A 14,357-nucleotide genomic window follows, 5' to 3' on the forward strand; every position below is an offset into this window, starting at 1 on the left:
TGCCACAGGTGCTGCTCGTCCTCAGATCATGCTTGGAGTTGTAGTCTTAGAGGGTCTTGGACTGGAGAGTGGTGTGTATGAAAAAGATACCAGGTTTTGTGGTCAGACAGAACTGGCTTCTAAGTTTGGCCACTTTGGAGGTAGTTAATGATGTCTGAGCTTTGATAAGTTATTCTGGAAACAGGGATCAAATAGCTATCCTGCAAGGTCATCTCAAGCAGTCATGATAAACTACCTAGTATGATGTCTGGAATATAGTAAGTGCTCATCCAAAGTTGATTTTTATTATAATGAAAGAGTGTTCACAATCTTGTTGAAGTCCCAGACCTTATTCCACCACTGTGTCTGTTCTACAACAGAGCTGAAAGAGTGCTCAACTGGGAGCTAGAGTGTAGGGTTTAGATCTGGCTCTTGGCACGTCTAGCTGATACCCTGGGTATGCCATTTGTTTTCTCTCAATGTGGGCTCTACATTTATAACAATAAGAAAATTATCTAGGCCATCACTGTCCAGTATGATTAGCCCTTATGTGCATGTTGATAGTGAGCATCTGAAGTGTGGCTAGTCCATACAGAGAGGCACTGGAAATGTAAAACATACACTGGGCTTTGAAGCCTTAGTATGAAAAAAGAATGTGAAATATCTCATTAATACTTTTATACTGATTGTATATTGAAATGATAATACTCTGGATGCATTGCATTTACCTGTTTTTACTTTTTTTAATTGGCTACTAGAAAATTTTAAATTACATTTGTGGCACATATTATATGTCTATTATACAACACTAGTATTCTCTGGGGTCACTTCCATTTTAACATTCTGTTTAAATTGGGTCAGATTCTTCTTTGTACTTTTTTTTTTGCGGTACGTGGCCCTCTCACTGTTGTGGCCTCTCCCGTTGCGGAGCACATGCTCCGGACGCGCAGGCTCAGCGGCCATGGCTCACGGGCCTAGTTGCTCCGTGGCATGTGGGATCTTCCCGGACCGGGGCACGAACCCGTGTCCCCTGCATCGGCAGGTGGACTCTCAACCACTGCGCCACCAGGGAAACCCTTTTGTACTTATTTTTACCAGAACATTTTCTAGAACTTACCAACATATCAAAACAGTTTGGATAACTTACATTACAGTTAAAAAATAAGAATCTCCAATGAAGATGGAGAAGGTAAAGGCATAGGAAGGATAGTTATTAAACCAGAAGACCTAGCCTGAGGAAACATGTCATTATAGATCAAATTTTGCTCAGGGTTCTAACTGTCAGTGCATTTCAACCACTAGTCCTTCTTGGTCATCCTAGACACCATCAACTGCAAAGGAAAGAAGAAATATTTTATTCAACGAAGCCGAATGGTAACAACAACCATGACATAGAAGAATAACCAACAGCTAGGAAAGGTATCAGACTATGAGTATATTGAGTTGTACCACAATGACTTTGAACCCCTGGGAAAACTGGCATTTATTTCAATAAATATAGTCTAATATATATCTATTAATATTACAAAAATCCAAATTAAACATTAATTGTGACAGAGAGATTTACTTTAATGCCTAAATTTGCCATATTGAGAAGTCATAAAAATATTTCACGTAGAATCTCTCTTGGCTAAAAGCAATTATAATATCCTTGTAGCACACTTATTAATGTGAGGCAAGGCTACAATACAAATGTAGTATGGAAAAAGCAAACTAACAGAAAGGGAAGACACACTGGAATATAATTATTCAACATTCAAATACGTCATAGTCACAAAAATGAATTTAACCACCCAATTAAAATATTATAGAGATTAGCTCAGTTAGGATCCAAAATATGTGTATATAAATTAATTCAGGATTTGAACAAAGAAGCTGTAAAATTTTTGTATGTATTATAACTTTGACATCGATTGAGAAAGGGGTAAAGGAATTCTAATTATTTAGTCTGGAGAAGAAACTGACGTGACACTACTTCAAATAAATGAATATTATGAAAAAGAACTTGCAAAGGATTTCCAGTATTATTGGGATCAAATAGAGGAATTTGGGCCAAATGCAGTGTTCCTTCCAACTCTTATATTTTAAAACGTTAAGAGTCTTATTGCTCTGTCTTTGCTTTCCTTGCCTCTCTGGTTGGAACTGTGGGAAAAAAGTTTTTCCTTTTCTGATTTGGTGCCTATTTCATCTCACCATGCATCCTAGTGCCCAGTCATAGGTCACCTCATTCTTCCCATGTTTTGTCATGGCATTATTTTATTAACATCATGACAGAGACTTAATGACTATAAGAGAATAAATTCATCTAAAAAAAGCATTTTCTTCTAGATGGAGGTGAAAGTTGAGATTAAAAGAAGGATGACAATAGAAAAAAAAAAAAATGAAAATTTTTGTTTTCCCTGGGTTATCTATGCTTGAACTGCCCTCCATAAGCCGTAGAGTTAAAAGTTGGTTGTCTTACCTGAATTTTCTAATTTTCTTAAGAGATTCTTCGAATTCAAAGAGAGTTTTAGGTTTTATTAAGATATTTTGTAAATTTTCCAACAAAAAAAAAGAGAGAGAGAGAGAGAAAGGGTAACAGGATGATATCTTGTTAAAAGGGGATCTATATGAGGAAGCTGGTCAAAAGTTATTCAAGGTTATTGAATAGTTATTCAAAAGTTATTCAGGACAACCAAGGTTTAAAGAATATTAATGAGTAGGAAAACATTAATCAAAATAGATCTACATCTTGGTACACATAGGTGAAATGACTAGAAGAAAATCAGTCAAACTCAGATAACATTGCCTTTGGAGACAGATCCCTGGGGCTGAGCAGCTATAAAGGGGACGTTAGCTTGATGTGCAGTGGTTTATTTCATTTAAAAAGTGAGTGGAAGCATCTAAGAAAAATGCTAACTGTTGTTAATTAGGAGAAGTAGAATATGGGTGTTGTTTTATAGACTATAGTTTCGTCATATGAAATTGCCAATATTCAACAGCTTTTGACATCCAAAAATGTAAATTTCACATGATTCAACCTAATATTTTTCTTAACGCTTCCAAATAAAAAATAGAAGCAATCTAAAAAACAAATCTTTATTTTTCAGCCAACGCAACACAATGTACTTAATAAAAGATGCCACTGTAAACTTGAAAGCCTTTTGCAGTTTTAAGACAAAATTTAGAAAAGAAGTAAGTGTTGCACTTTCTGGCAATAATGACTTTATCTGATTGGCATTTTAAATCCCAGATCAGTTGGGCCACCTTTCCGTCTTTAAAGTATATTTGTTTTAATTTAAAAAAAAAAACAACCTTCCTTTAAATGCAACACTGAGAAGTATATGGGTGAGTGACTGCTGAAGCACGATGCCTTTTCACTTGATGAGCTGACAGTGTAATATTTTTAGAACTGAATGTAGTGTACCCGAAGAATTAAGGGTACATAAGTCCAAACTAAGTAATCTGCAATGATTGGTTTTACTATCTCTCCAGCTACTATGAATAAGTGAGGAAACTAACTGACAAAGAAAGGCAGTGTTTTTTAAGCCATGGTACACAGGGTAGAATTGGTGGAGATCACAACCCTTGACTTAATATTTGCCTGTTGCTGAACCCACTGAACTTGGCTATACTCAGAAATGCGAAGGGGTGCTAGAAGGTGGAATCCTATTCGTAGTCTTCATATGGTGAGAGGAGTGAGGCACACGAGAAAAAGAAAATTACGTGTTGAATATAAAGGCTTCTGGGATATAAGTGTATCACTGACTTATTATAAGGTAATTTACAGGAGAAGAATAGACATTATTTTAAGTTACCAAGCTGGATTCCTTAAAAAGTATCCCCCAATTTGTCCTGATGAGGGGTCCCTCATTTGAAATCTTTAGGCTTAGTAGAATAAAGCAAGAGGTAGGAAAAGGCTCTAATGGGTGAGTGTAAGAGTTAGTTGAATAGTTGGAAGGCTACAGTGCGGGCTTGGGGCCCAGCAAAAGAATAATTCTTAATTTCAACTTCAGCAGCTTCCAGGGCTACAATGTCTAGTCCTTTAAAAATGCCCCTTTGCAGGAAATGGCAGCTGGGGGCATATGTTTTCTGTCTACGCGCCAGCATCGAAATGCCATTGAGCTCTGAGTCTTGCTTCTTCCTTGTAGTGTATGGCACTTCATGTCAGCACTTCAAGTAACTGGAGTTCACCAGAGGGATGGAGCACAGAGCCTGGTGTTCGGTGATTATTTGGGTGGGAGTGCATATCTCACTATTCTGTCCTGATCAAGCCACTGGATACCTAAGAGTCCAAGATCCAAAGTTTGGACCTGGTTTCTCTAAGAGAGGGTGTTTTAGGTTTCTGTTGAAGGGGATATATTTTCAGAATGAAAATGTTTAACCGTGGTATATCGAAAATATACCATAATAATAACTATCAACAGTAACAACTAAAATTAATTGAGCATTTACTGTTTGACAGACACTGAGCTGACTACTAGAAAGCTTATCTTACAGATTTCTCACAACTCTGTAACAAACGTAGGTGCTATCATCATCATATCATCAGCAGCAGCATCATTATTATGCCCATCTTATACCTGAGAAAATTGAGGCATAGGGAGAATAAATTATGGGCCCAAGGGACTCACAGCTAATAGGTGGCAAAACAGTGATTCAGAACTTGACTGTGTGTCTCAGAAGTCCATAAGCATGAGCTTCCTAGAGTTAAAAATTAAATTGTTATCTCTCAACATCATTGTTACCGTTTAACCTTTGCCACAAGGTTGGCCTAACCACCAACCACTGTGCTTTTGGGAAAAAAAATTTAATGGTAGGTCAACTTCCACTACATCCCCTTCCATCTGTTTCTTTGCAAAGATGATTGACAACTGAGCATGGAGTTGAAAACTGCTGACAGCATCTGCAGCCCCAGGAGCTCACAGAGAGTAGCTAACTGGAAAGTCATTAACTGACACAGTAACTATTTTCTGTCCCCAAGAGAACCTCAGCACCTGGGAGCAAGGCTCTTGGGCCTTACTCAGAGGGACCAGCACAGTGATGTATAAAGTGGTCCAATATACATGTCAAACAACCAGGGCCATTAGAGATACAGACCTAAGTACCTATTTCACATGAAATGGTATTTCAGAATCATACTGTTTTTTATTACAGTTAAAGCAGCAAAGGGTTAATTTAAAGTAATATCTCATCTCTATAAAAAGACCTTTTCTCCCTTGCTAATATATGACTGTTTATACTCCAAGTTCATTTCTCCTGTCCTAAAGATATTTTATTGCCTGCTAAACTAAGTTTTCTCTAAATTGCTAGAGAAGAAAAAACCCCCAAACTGCTTATTCCATCAAAACTGGCTCCTGTATTTTATTGGCCAAAATGAAATCCATTAATCCAGGGCACCAAAGCTGAGAGAAGGGTGCTTGATAAGATTTTAAAAAATCCTCTGGAGTCACTGTTGGTCATTACTTAACCTGTCAATCTTATGTAGTCAGTAGGATTCCCTCTACCGCCTACGGGATTATTACATTGAGTTATATTGTTTGAGTTACTATCATATAAGCACTTAGAGGAAAGAGAATATGACCATCTTGCTTCATATTGCATTTAGAGTATTGCCAAGTGTAAAAAGATGCTTAAGTGCTGGTCATGATGACATGTGGTGAATTAACCCCTGCATCATTGCACAGTCGGCTGGCCCCAGGGTTACGTAGCCTCCTGACAGCCCTATTCCCCTGTCAAGTATTGGAAGTTTAGGGAGTGGTATCTGATTCTAACAGCACTCTCAGGGATACAAGTCTGCTAAGGCTTTCTCCTTATGCTGTAACACAGAGCACAATTGGTTGACTTGGACCGATATGCTGGCTCTGTCACTTTCTTGTCATGTGACCCTGTGCATAATTTAATTTTCCTGAATCTCGCTTTTCTAATCAGTATAGTGAGAACAGGGCTTCTTTTCCTCTCTGCCTCACTAGACTGTTATGTAGATTGAAATAAGAAAAACTGTAGGAAAATACTTTGAAGAATAGGTAAGTACAATAATAATACACTGGCACTGTTGAGGATTTTGAGTGGTATGCGAGCATGAGAGAGAGAGAGAAACAGGGAGACATACACAGAGAGAGAGAGAGAGCACGTGAGAGCACACTGCAAAAACAAGTAGAAGTAGCTGGTTTGGAGAATTTAGACTTATTATTTTGTTATAATTTTAATGCTTTCTCCTCACTTTATAGATTGATGATTGGTCAATAATTATGGTTAAATGTCTAGCATCTACTTTGAATACCTCCTGGGAAAACCATGAATAAGTTATCATTAGTCTACCACATACTTCCTGAACAAAAAAGGAACTCATTCAGCTCTGAATATTTATCTAAGGCATGGAAAACTTGGTTTAACTCCCTAGATATCTGTAGTGTCATCAAGTTTATCCAAATATTTAATCTTTTTTTTTTTTTTTTTGCGGTACACGGGCCTCTCACTGTTGTGGCCTCTCCCGTTGCGGAGCACAGGCTCCGTACGCGCAGGCTCCGTACGCGCAGGCTCAGTGGCCATGGCTCACGGGCCCAGCCGCTCCGCGGCACGTGCGATCTTCCTGGACCGGGGCATGAACCCGTGTCCCCTGCATCGGCAGGCGGACTCTCAACCACTGCGCCACCAGGGAAGCCCCAAATATTTAATCTAAATTCTACTTGCTTTCATTTAAGGCCATTCTGTCTGACTCTCTCCTCATCAGTTAATCTATATAATAGTGCTCTCTGGCTCATTCTATCCTTTCATATTTCTGGGGACAGTTATCACCCCAAATATTTTCATTTTATTTCTGAGCCAGTTCTCTTTTTCTTGACTCAAAGGCCATCATTTAGAAATATTTATCACTTTTAGTTGGTCTCTTGTGAAATCTGAAACACATTTCATCCACTCATTTAAATTCAGGATCATGGGCCCCTGCTAGTCCTTGCTATATGAATCAAGGAAAAGCGTCCTTGTCCAAACTGCCTTGCCATTCTCCTATCACTGTGTGTACCTGTTAGGCTCATGTAAAAGCACACAAGTGAGCAGGGAGGAAAAAGCACCTTCAGGGGATGAAGTGGCTCTTACCACAAAGACTTCACAGCAGATGCAAAGGCCACTGTTCTTGGTGAAGGCATGAGTTATATCCAAGAGAGCAGGTCTTGTCATGGGTCCCCCTGTTAAGACAATGCACTGGGGCCTGGAAGTGGAGAAGAAAAGATGTGAGAACTGGCCATGGCAAGAAGCCTGTGAGCCCAGAACCACCCCAATGGAATGGGCTGGTACAGAAGCCGGCAAAATGGGACAACTGCTCTCCTGTTTCTTGGGTTTCTCACTAGAAGTCTTGAATCATCATGACTTCCTGCGAATCTTGCCATCTTTGTATTCTTAGTTTAGTTAGTGACAGTAAAAATGTAAAGTAAGGAAAAGGTGGTCTTCGGTTCCCCCTGCCTTTTTCCTCTGGACAATACCCTATCCCAAATCCCCAATACAACCAGTCCTTCTCCAACCAGTATTTTCATGTTATTTTCCTTCACCCTCCTCTCAAAGCTTGTGGTTTGAGGTTCCATTCAAAATAAGATATAACTAATGAAGAACTTAGAGTGTAACTTCTCCTAAGGGAATTCAGTAAGCCACAAAGCCGTAAGCTGAATGGAGACAGCAACAATGATTAATGTGTGTAGGGATTTGGGGACATCTCTCTGAAATCATGTCACTGAGATCCCCTCTCTATCTGTTCATGGAAGGTGACAGCCAGCACTATGAGAGATTATAGCTGGGGGTGGGCACAGCTCAGAGTAGAAGAAAAGAAGCACTCATTCATAGGAGGTGCTGTCATGAAAATGTGGCAGTTTTGTAAGACTGCCTATCTTAGAATATATCCATAAAGCGTGTGACTAGTGCATTGGTCTCCCATAGAGGAAAGCTACTTCTAATGTGAAATGACACCAGGATGCCTGAGAAGCCAGTTTTACCTGAAATTTTTCACATGGTCTTCCACTGTAGTTAGTTCCAGAGCATTGTCTAAAGCACTCACGTAGGAAAGAGCCTGCGTGGAGGAGCCCCAGTTCACATCTGTGGACGAAGGAGAAATCTGGCATAAAAGCACCCAGCTTCCCTCTGTATACTGTGAATATTTTTATAAGCCATTCCCTTCTATGATTTTCCTTGGCTACGTCAGCAGTGACGAACGCCCAAATAAGAGAAAACATAATGTAGTATTTCCTAGAAAGAGCCGTGTGTCCTTCTATGAACACTTTGTGAATTCTTAGAAGTGAGACCTCTCTTTCCAGCTAAGGATCAGACTTTAGAGCTGCAGCCTAAGAAACCTTACTCGGTGGGATAGGCTGTGTTATAACCACATTGCAGGCAGATAGATTTGGGAAAATGGTCAGCCCCTGAATAAATTCAAGAGGTCTTCACAATTCTTAAGCTGAAAAGAAAAGAGGCATTTCTGCATACATAGACAGTGTGCAGCAATCTTTATATTGGAATAATAAAACTGAATAGCTTGGGAATTCTTACTTCCAGATGTCCATGAAGAGGGTCAGTCTTTAGCAAGCATTTTAATTTGATTTTTTAGGACCTAATCTTCGTAATAAGGGAGGTAAGCACTGCCATGTCCTGACTTAAATTTAAAAAAATAAATATTAGATGGATCCTCTAAATTTTATAAGAAGTCCCTGATGGGAATGTACAGATTCATCCCAGATGGCAGACAGAGCCACCTCCCCAGTCTTGCTCAGAATAGCCAGGAAAATGATGAGATATAATTATCTGGAGATAAAGAAGATTAATATTGATTGTGTTGACTATGCACTGGGCATTTAGCATACCTTAGGTTATTTCATTCTCCTAAAAACCATATTAATCAATTGGATATTTATATGCAAAAAATCAGCCTTGAGCCATTCCTCACATCATATACAAAAATTAACTCAAAATGGATGAGACATAAATCAAAAATTTAAAGCATTAAAACTTTCAGAAGAAGTTTGTAACCTTGGATTAGGGAAAGATAGATAAGAAGCAAAAAGCCCAACCATAAAAGAAAAACATGATAAATTAGACTTTATAAGTATTAAGAATGTCTGCTCTTCAAAAAAAACTGTAAGGAAAATGAAGAAACAAGCCACAGACCTGCAGAAAACATTTGCAAAACATGTACTGCTAAAGGATTTGCATCTAGAATATATAAAGAGGTCTTACAACTGAATAATAAGAAAATAAACAACTCAAAAAATGGGCAAAAGATTTAAACAGATGCTTGCCAAAAGAAGATATGTGGATGGCAAATAAGATGTTTGACATAATTAGTCATCGGGAAAATGCAGACCAAACCACACCAATTAGAATGTTTTTTTTAAAAAATCAACTGACAGTAATAAGTGCTGCCAAGGATGCAGAGCAACTAGGACTTCCATTCACTGCTGTTAGGAATGGAAAACGATACTGTGACTTTGGAAAACAGCTTGGCAGTTTCTTATAAAGTTATGTGTACACTTATTACATAATCATAAATCCCCCTCCTAGAGAAATGAAAACATGTGCCCACATAAAGCCCTGTGTGTGAATGTTTATAGCAGTTTTAGATATAATCACCCCGAGCTGGAAACAACCCAAAGGTCCATCAAAGGTGAATACATTTTTTTAAAATTTGAGATCTAGTCGTACAATGGAATACTGCTCAACAACAAAAAGGAACAAACTACTTTTACCTGCAACAACATGGATGAGTCTAAAAACCTCATGTTAAGTGAAAGAAAGCATACACACAGGCTACACACTATTTTATATGGTTCTGCATAATACTCTGGAAAAGACAAAGCTATAGGAACAGAAATCAGAAAAGTTGTTGCTAGGGGCTAAGTTGGGGGGAAGAGATCGCACAGAATCTTTTAGCGATGACGGAAATGTCCTCTGTCTTGATTGTGGTGTTGGTTACAAGACTGGGTAAGTTTGTTACAACTTACAGACTGTACATCTAAAGGGGGTTAATATTACCATACATAAATTATACCTGATGTTAAAAATGGATAAAGTGATATAGAAAAGCAACAAAAGCACACCCTCCAAAGTAGTTACTACCTTCTCTATCTTACTTGTGGAGTAATGGTAAGGAGAGTGTGAGGATGGCTCAGGGCCTGTCTGGCCCCTGAGACTGGACCTCTGAGTGCTGCACTCCTTAATCTCTAGCCTCTCCCAGCTTCAATCCATCCTTCTCACTGGTTCTAGAGGTAACATCCAAAGTTCAGATCCAACTGAATGATCTGTGGCAGCTTCTTGCTGCTCCAGATTCTTTAGCACGACACTTAAGCTTGTTCATCTGGCCCAACCTACCCTTCCAGGCTCACCTCAGGCCCCTTCTCCTCAGCACCCAAGGACTCCATCGTGCTAAAGGCCTTGGAGCTTCCTAAATATGCCACATACTTGCATGCTTCCTAACTTCACTCACACTTTTTCTTCTGCCTAGAATAACCTTCCCTGGCTCTATCTGATTAACCAATCCTAGTCTCTTGCCTTTTTTTTTTTTTTAAAGTAGCTTATGTGTTCATTCAACAAATATTTATAAGTACCTACTGAGTGCTTGACCCTGGGAACAAAAGCCATGAACCAGGGAAGTTTTCTTTTCTTTTATAAATTTATTTTCTTTCTTTTTTTTTTTCTTGGCTATGTTGGGTCTTCGTTGCTGCACGTGGGCTTTCTCTAGTTGTGGCGAGCGGGGGCTGCTGTTTGTTGCAGTGCGCAGGCTTCTCATTGTGGTGGCTTCTCTTGTTGCGGAGCACGGGCTCTAGGTGCTCGGGCTTCCATAGTTGTGGCTCACGGGCTCAGTAGTTGTGGCTCGCAGGCTCAGTAGTTGTGGCTCGTGGGCTCTAGAGTGCAGGCTCAGTAGTTGTAGTATACGGGCTTAGTTGCTCCACGGCCTGTGGGATCTTCCCGGACCAGGGCTGGAACCCGTTTCACCTGCATTGTCAGGCGGATTCTTAACCGCTGCACCACCGGGGAAGCCCAGGGAAGTTTTCTTGTACATCTCTACTCACAGTTAGTCATTTCTTCTCCTTTTCTCAGTAACTTGTTCATGTCACTCTCACGATGCTTGCTATATTGTAGTATAGTTAAGTGCTTATGTGTAAGACTGTGCTTCTTGAGGACAGGGACTATATCTCGTTTATCAGGACTTTAGAAGGTGATACAGTGGACAGCTTGTGGGGCTTGGTATCATACACACTCTAGTTAAAATATCAGCTCCATCCCATCCTGACGGTTACCTCAGCGAGTGGTCATCTCTTTGAACTCCAGTTTCTTCATCTGTAAAATGGGACTAACAGTACCTAATATACAGCACTATTGTGAGGATTAAATGAGTACATTTAAGGTGCTCAATGAGTTTAACTATTGTATCATATTACATTATATTATTAATATCCACCATACACATGGCACACCTAAACACATAGAGGCTGCCAAATAAACATCTGTTGAGTGAATGGATAGTTAGAGAGTTCTTAGGAAACCCCCTGCAATACAAATCCATCTTATCTTACCTGGCTTCTTGTAAGTCACATAGATATAGAGGAAGAACTCAATGACATAGGTGATGACAGCTGCCCACCAGTTGATGACAAACATGACTGCACAGCACAGAATAGCTCCAAAAAGAGATACCCACATGTTGTAAATACCGTATGCAGGTCTCCATCCTGAAATTTAAAAAAAAATCTGTGTGCCCAAGAAAACCTTCCACACTATCACCATCATACCACTGTGTATTATTAGACTGTAGGTAACATGTGTTCTTTCCTAGCATAAAAATCAGAACTTTTAGGTCAAGTTCCTAACTCTATTATTTGCTTTCTGTGATCTTGGTCCCTGGCCTATGAAGGTGTAATTACACCAAATAAGAAAGCTGTGAAATGTAGAAAATGTGTCAATCATAGCCCCTCCGCACTTCCTGCATGCCAGGATGTCTTCCCAAACAACGAATTCCTAAGCATCTGATATCTATGCCATCAAGAGTTGAAAGGAGGCAGGAGAGATGGAAAGAGTGGGGAGTAACGGCGGGGGTGGGGTGGGGGGGGCGCGGTGCTTGTGGGATGAACACCTTGGTGGCTCAAGAAACAGAAGGTTAAGACAATAGGCTTATTGTTCCCATGGGGAAGGCAGAGCAGTCATCAAAAGTCAATCCACTGACTTCGTGCTAGCTCTGCTTTTACTCTAAGAGGATCGTGCCTGCCCTTTCAGAAATAATAATCTATGGCAAAAGAGGGAGAAATTTTTCTGTAATGGCTTCTTAAACCTGATGCATTAATTTATCATGCATTTTGCAAAGAAAATATTTCTCACCATTCATATATGCATGAGGGTTTCCGTGTTCTATTAGTTCCCTGAAATGAAAGAAGCTGGGAGACAGTATGGTCAGGATAAAGAAGCTCCGATTTGAACGGCACATTTGGTTTATGGGTAAAGCATATTTTAAATTTGGAGTTGCCAAAACACAACAGAACTTTCTGTCTTCAAGAGCAATTTCCAAATTGGCCACAAGATGGAAATAGCACTTCAAGAACATCACTGGAAATGCCTTTATTTTTCTCAGTCTGACTGTGTGTGTGTGTGTATGTTTCTGTGCTTTTCTATTATTCCTCTTTTTCTCTCTTCCTCTTCTCCTCCTTCCTTTCCACTCTTACCCCTGCCAACCTCAGTTACTTCACTTTGTTTTTTAAAAATGAACACAACATGGTATGGCAGCACACATTTCTATGATCTGCTGTATTCACTGACCAGAACCTTTTGTTCTCTATTTAAAACAAGGCAACAAAACAGAAACAAAAATTCTTCAGTTATCTTCTGGAGCCTAGTGGCCTTGAGTGGATGAGGCTCTCCTTCCATCTATATTTTGTCATATTTGCAGCAGGTTTTCCAAAGGAGGTTTGAGTTCCTGGTAGACCCTAATAAAGTGAAGATGTGTTTATATCCTTGATAAAAGTCCTTGTAGTGAAGAACTTTCTGAGGGTTGATAAAGACAAGTCTCTATTCTGGTGGAAAGGCAGAAGAAAATGAGAATTTCTTCTGACTGGCCAGTGGAAGCAAAGAAGAGGTGAGGGGTGACAAAGATAGGGGAAGGTTCTTTGGTGTGAAATTTTGCACCACTGTAAACACCAGTGTGAGGAGTGCAGGGATGTCACCAGCTTCAGTGTGAATCTGCACTGACTGCACTCAGCAGGTAATTGTGGGAACTACTCATCCTTCTCTTCTGCACCATGGGCAGGAAACAAATTGATAGTAAGGAAGTTGCAAATATATACATTCATTCCACTTCTGTGGTCACTTTCACCCTGGAAATAAATAGTGGTGGTTTTCTATTGCTGAAATAAATGTGGTTTCTCTTGCAGTGAATAATTTATTGCTGCAGGAGAAAATTGACTTTATGGTTGGTCAAAAAGGCCATTGCTCAAATGATTCTTTTTCTATTTCAGAAGTCATCCCCCAACTTACCAAAATAAAGTGAATTACACCACCCACTAGGATATAAGGAAACATATAAACACAGATCAGGCACTTTTCACTGACTTATTTCATTTTATTGAGACAAACTGTTTGCTTAGGTTTATTTTAGTTTTGAAAAGTCAACTTACCTGGAGATTTGGCATAAGAGGCATGAAAGCAGGAGAAATTAATGAGTGCATATGAGGCCAGGAAAAAGTTGGAGATGATGGGAGCAATGGTATTCAGTTCCGCTGTGAACGAAGCAGAATTGAGTATGTACATATGAGTGATGAGACCAGGGGCTGAACAGCTGTTATAGCCTGCTGGAAGCTTGACTTTATTTGGAAATTGAAAGCATAGCTAGCATCCGTCAAAGTTTAAGAAGTTAGTGATTTTTCTTTGGGGCTGCACTCATTTACAAATATATTTTCAGCCAGGGTTTCTATAAAGTAAGAAACGAGAAAACTTACCAATCAAAAAATATAGACAATCAAGACCTCTACCTACAGAAGATTCGAGTGGAAGTGGATAGAGTATTTGGAGACCAGGCAGATGACAAACTCCCCTGTAGCTATATCAGAGGTACCAAACATAGGGTTCTTTATCGGCTTTGTATACAATCAAAAGGTTCCGCAGGGTGACAGGTTAGGTAAATACCAGTGCACCAGAACCATCTAACTGGATACACCTCTGCATATACCCAGCTTGCTCTCTCTGACTTTCAGAATCTTTGTTAGTCATTTGTACTTTTCTACATCTCTAGAGAATTCTACCTCTCATGGTTTGCCAAAAAAAGTTTTACCTCAGTATCTAAATGTCCAATATGTTTGAATCCTAGCTGGGTTGTTTACTGTATGATATATAAAATAATTTAGAGACATTCTCATTTATCTGAAGATCAGACA

General features: G+C 39.5%; 1 protein-coding gene and 1 long non-coding RNA gene across 7 annotated transcripts in view; one reads left to right on the forward strand and one right to left on the reverse strand.

Moving 5' to 3' along the window:
• LOC115845151 (uncharacterized) overlaps positions 1–14,357 on the forward strand; it is a 136,156-nt gene that overhangs the window by 60,041 nt on the left and 61,758 nt on the right. The gene's annotated exons all lie outside the window — the stretch shown is intronic.
• Positions 1–14,357, reverse strand: part of SLC12A1 (solute carrier family 12 member 1) — a 104,422-nt gene that overhangs the window by 31,496 nt on the left and 58,569 nt on the right. Inside the window, exons 14-17 of the mRNA XM_060294283.1 lie at positions 13,602–13,703; positions 11,514–11,669; positions 7,944–8,043; positions 7,057–7,168 (exon numbers count right to left, since the gene is read on the reverse strand). Of these exons, the coding sequence (XP_060150266.1) occupies positions 7,057–7,168; positions 7,944–8,043; positions 11,514–11,669; positions 13,602–13,703 (470 nt within the window). The remainder of the gene's footprint in view (positions 1–7,056; positions 7,169–7,943; positions 8,044–11,513; positions 11,670–13,601; positions 13,704–14,357) is intronic.

This window comes from Globicephala melas, chromosome 2 (assembly GCF_963455315.2).
Source record: "Globicephala melas chromosome 2, mGloMel1.2, whole genome shotgun sequence".
NCBI classification, from domain to species: domain Eukaryota; kingdom Metazoa; phylum Chordata; class Mammalia; order Artiodactyla; family Delphinidae; genus Globicephala; species Globicephala melas.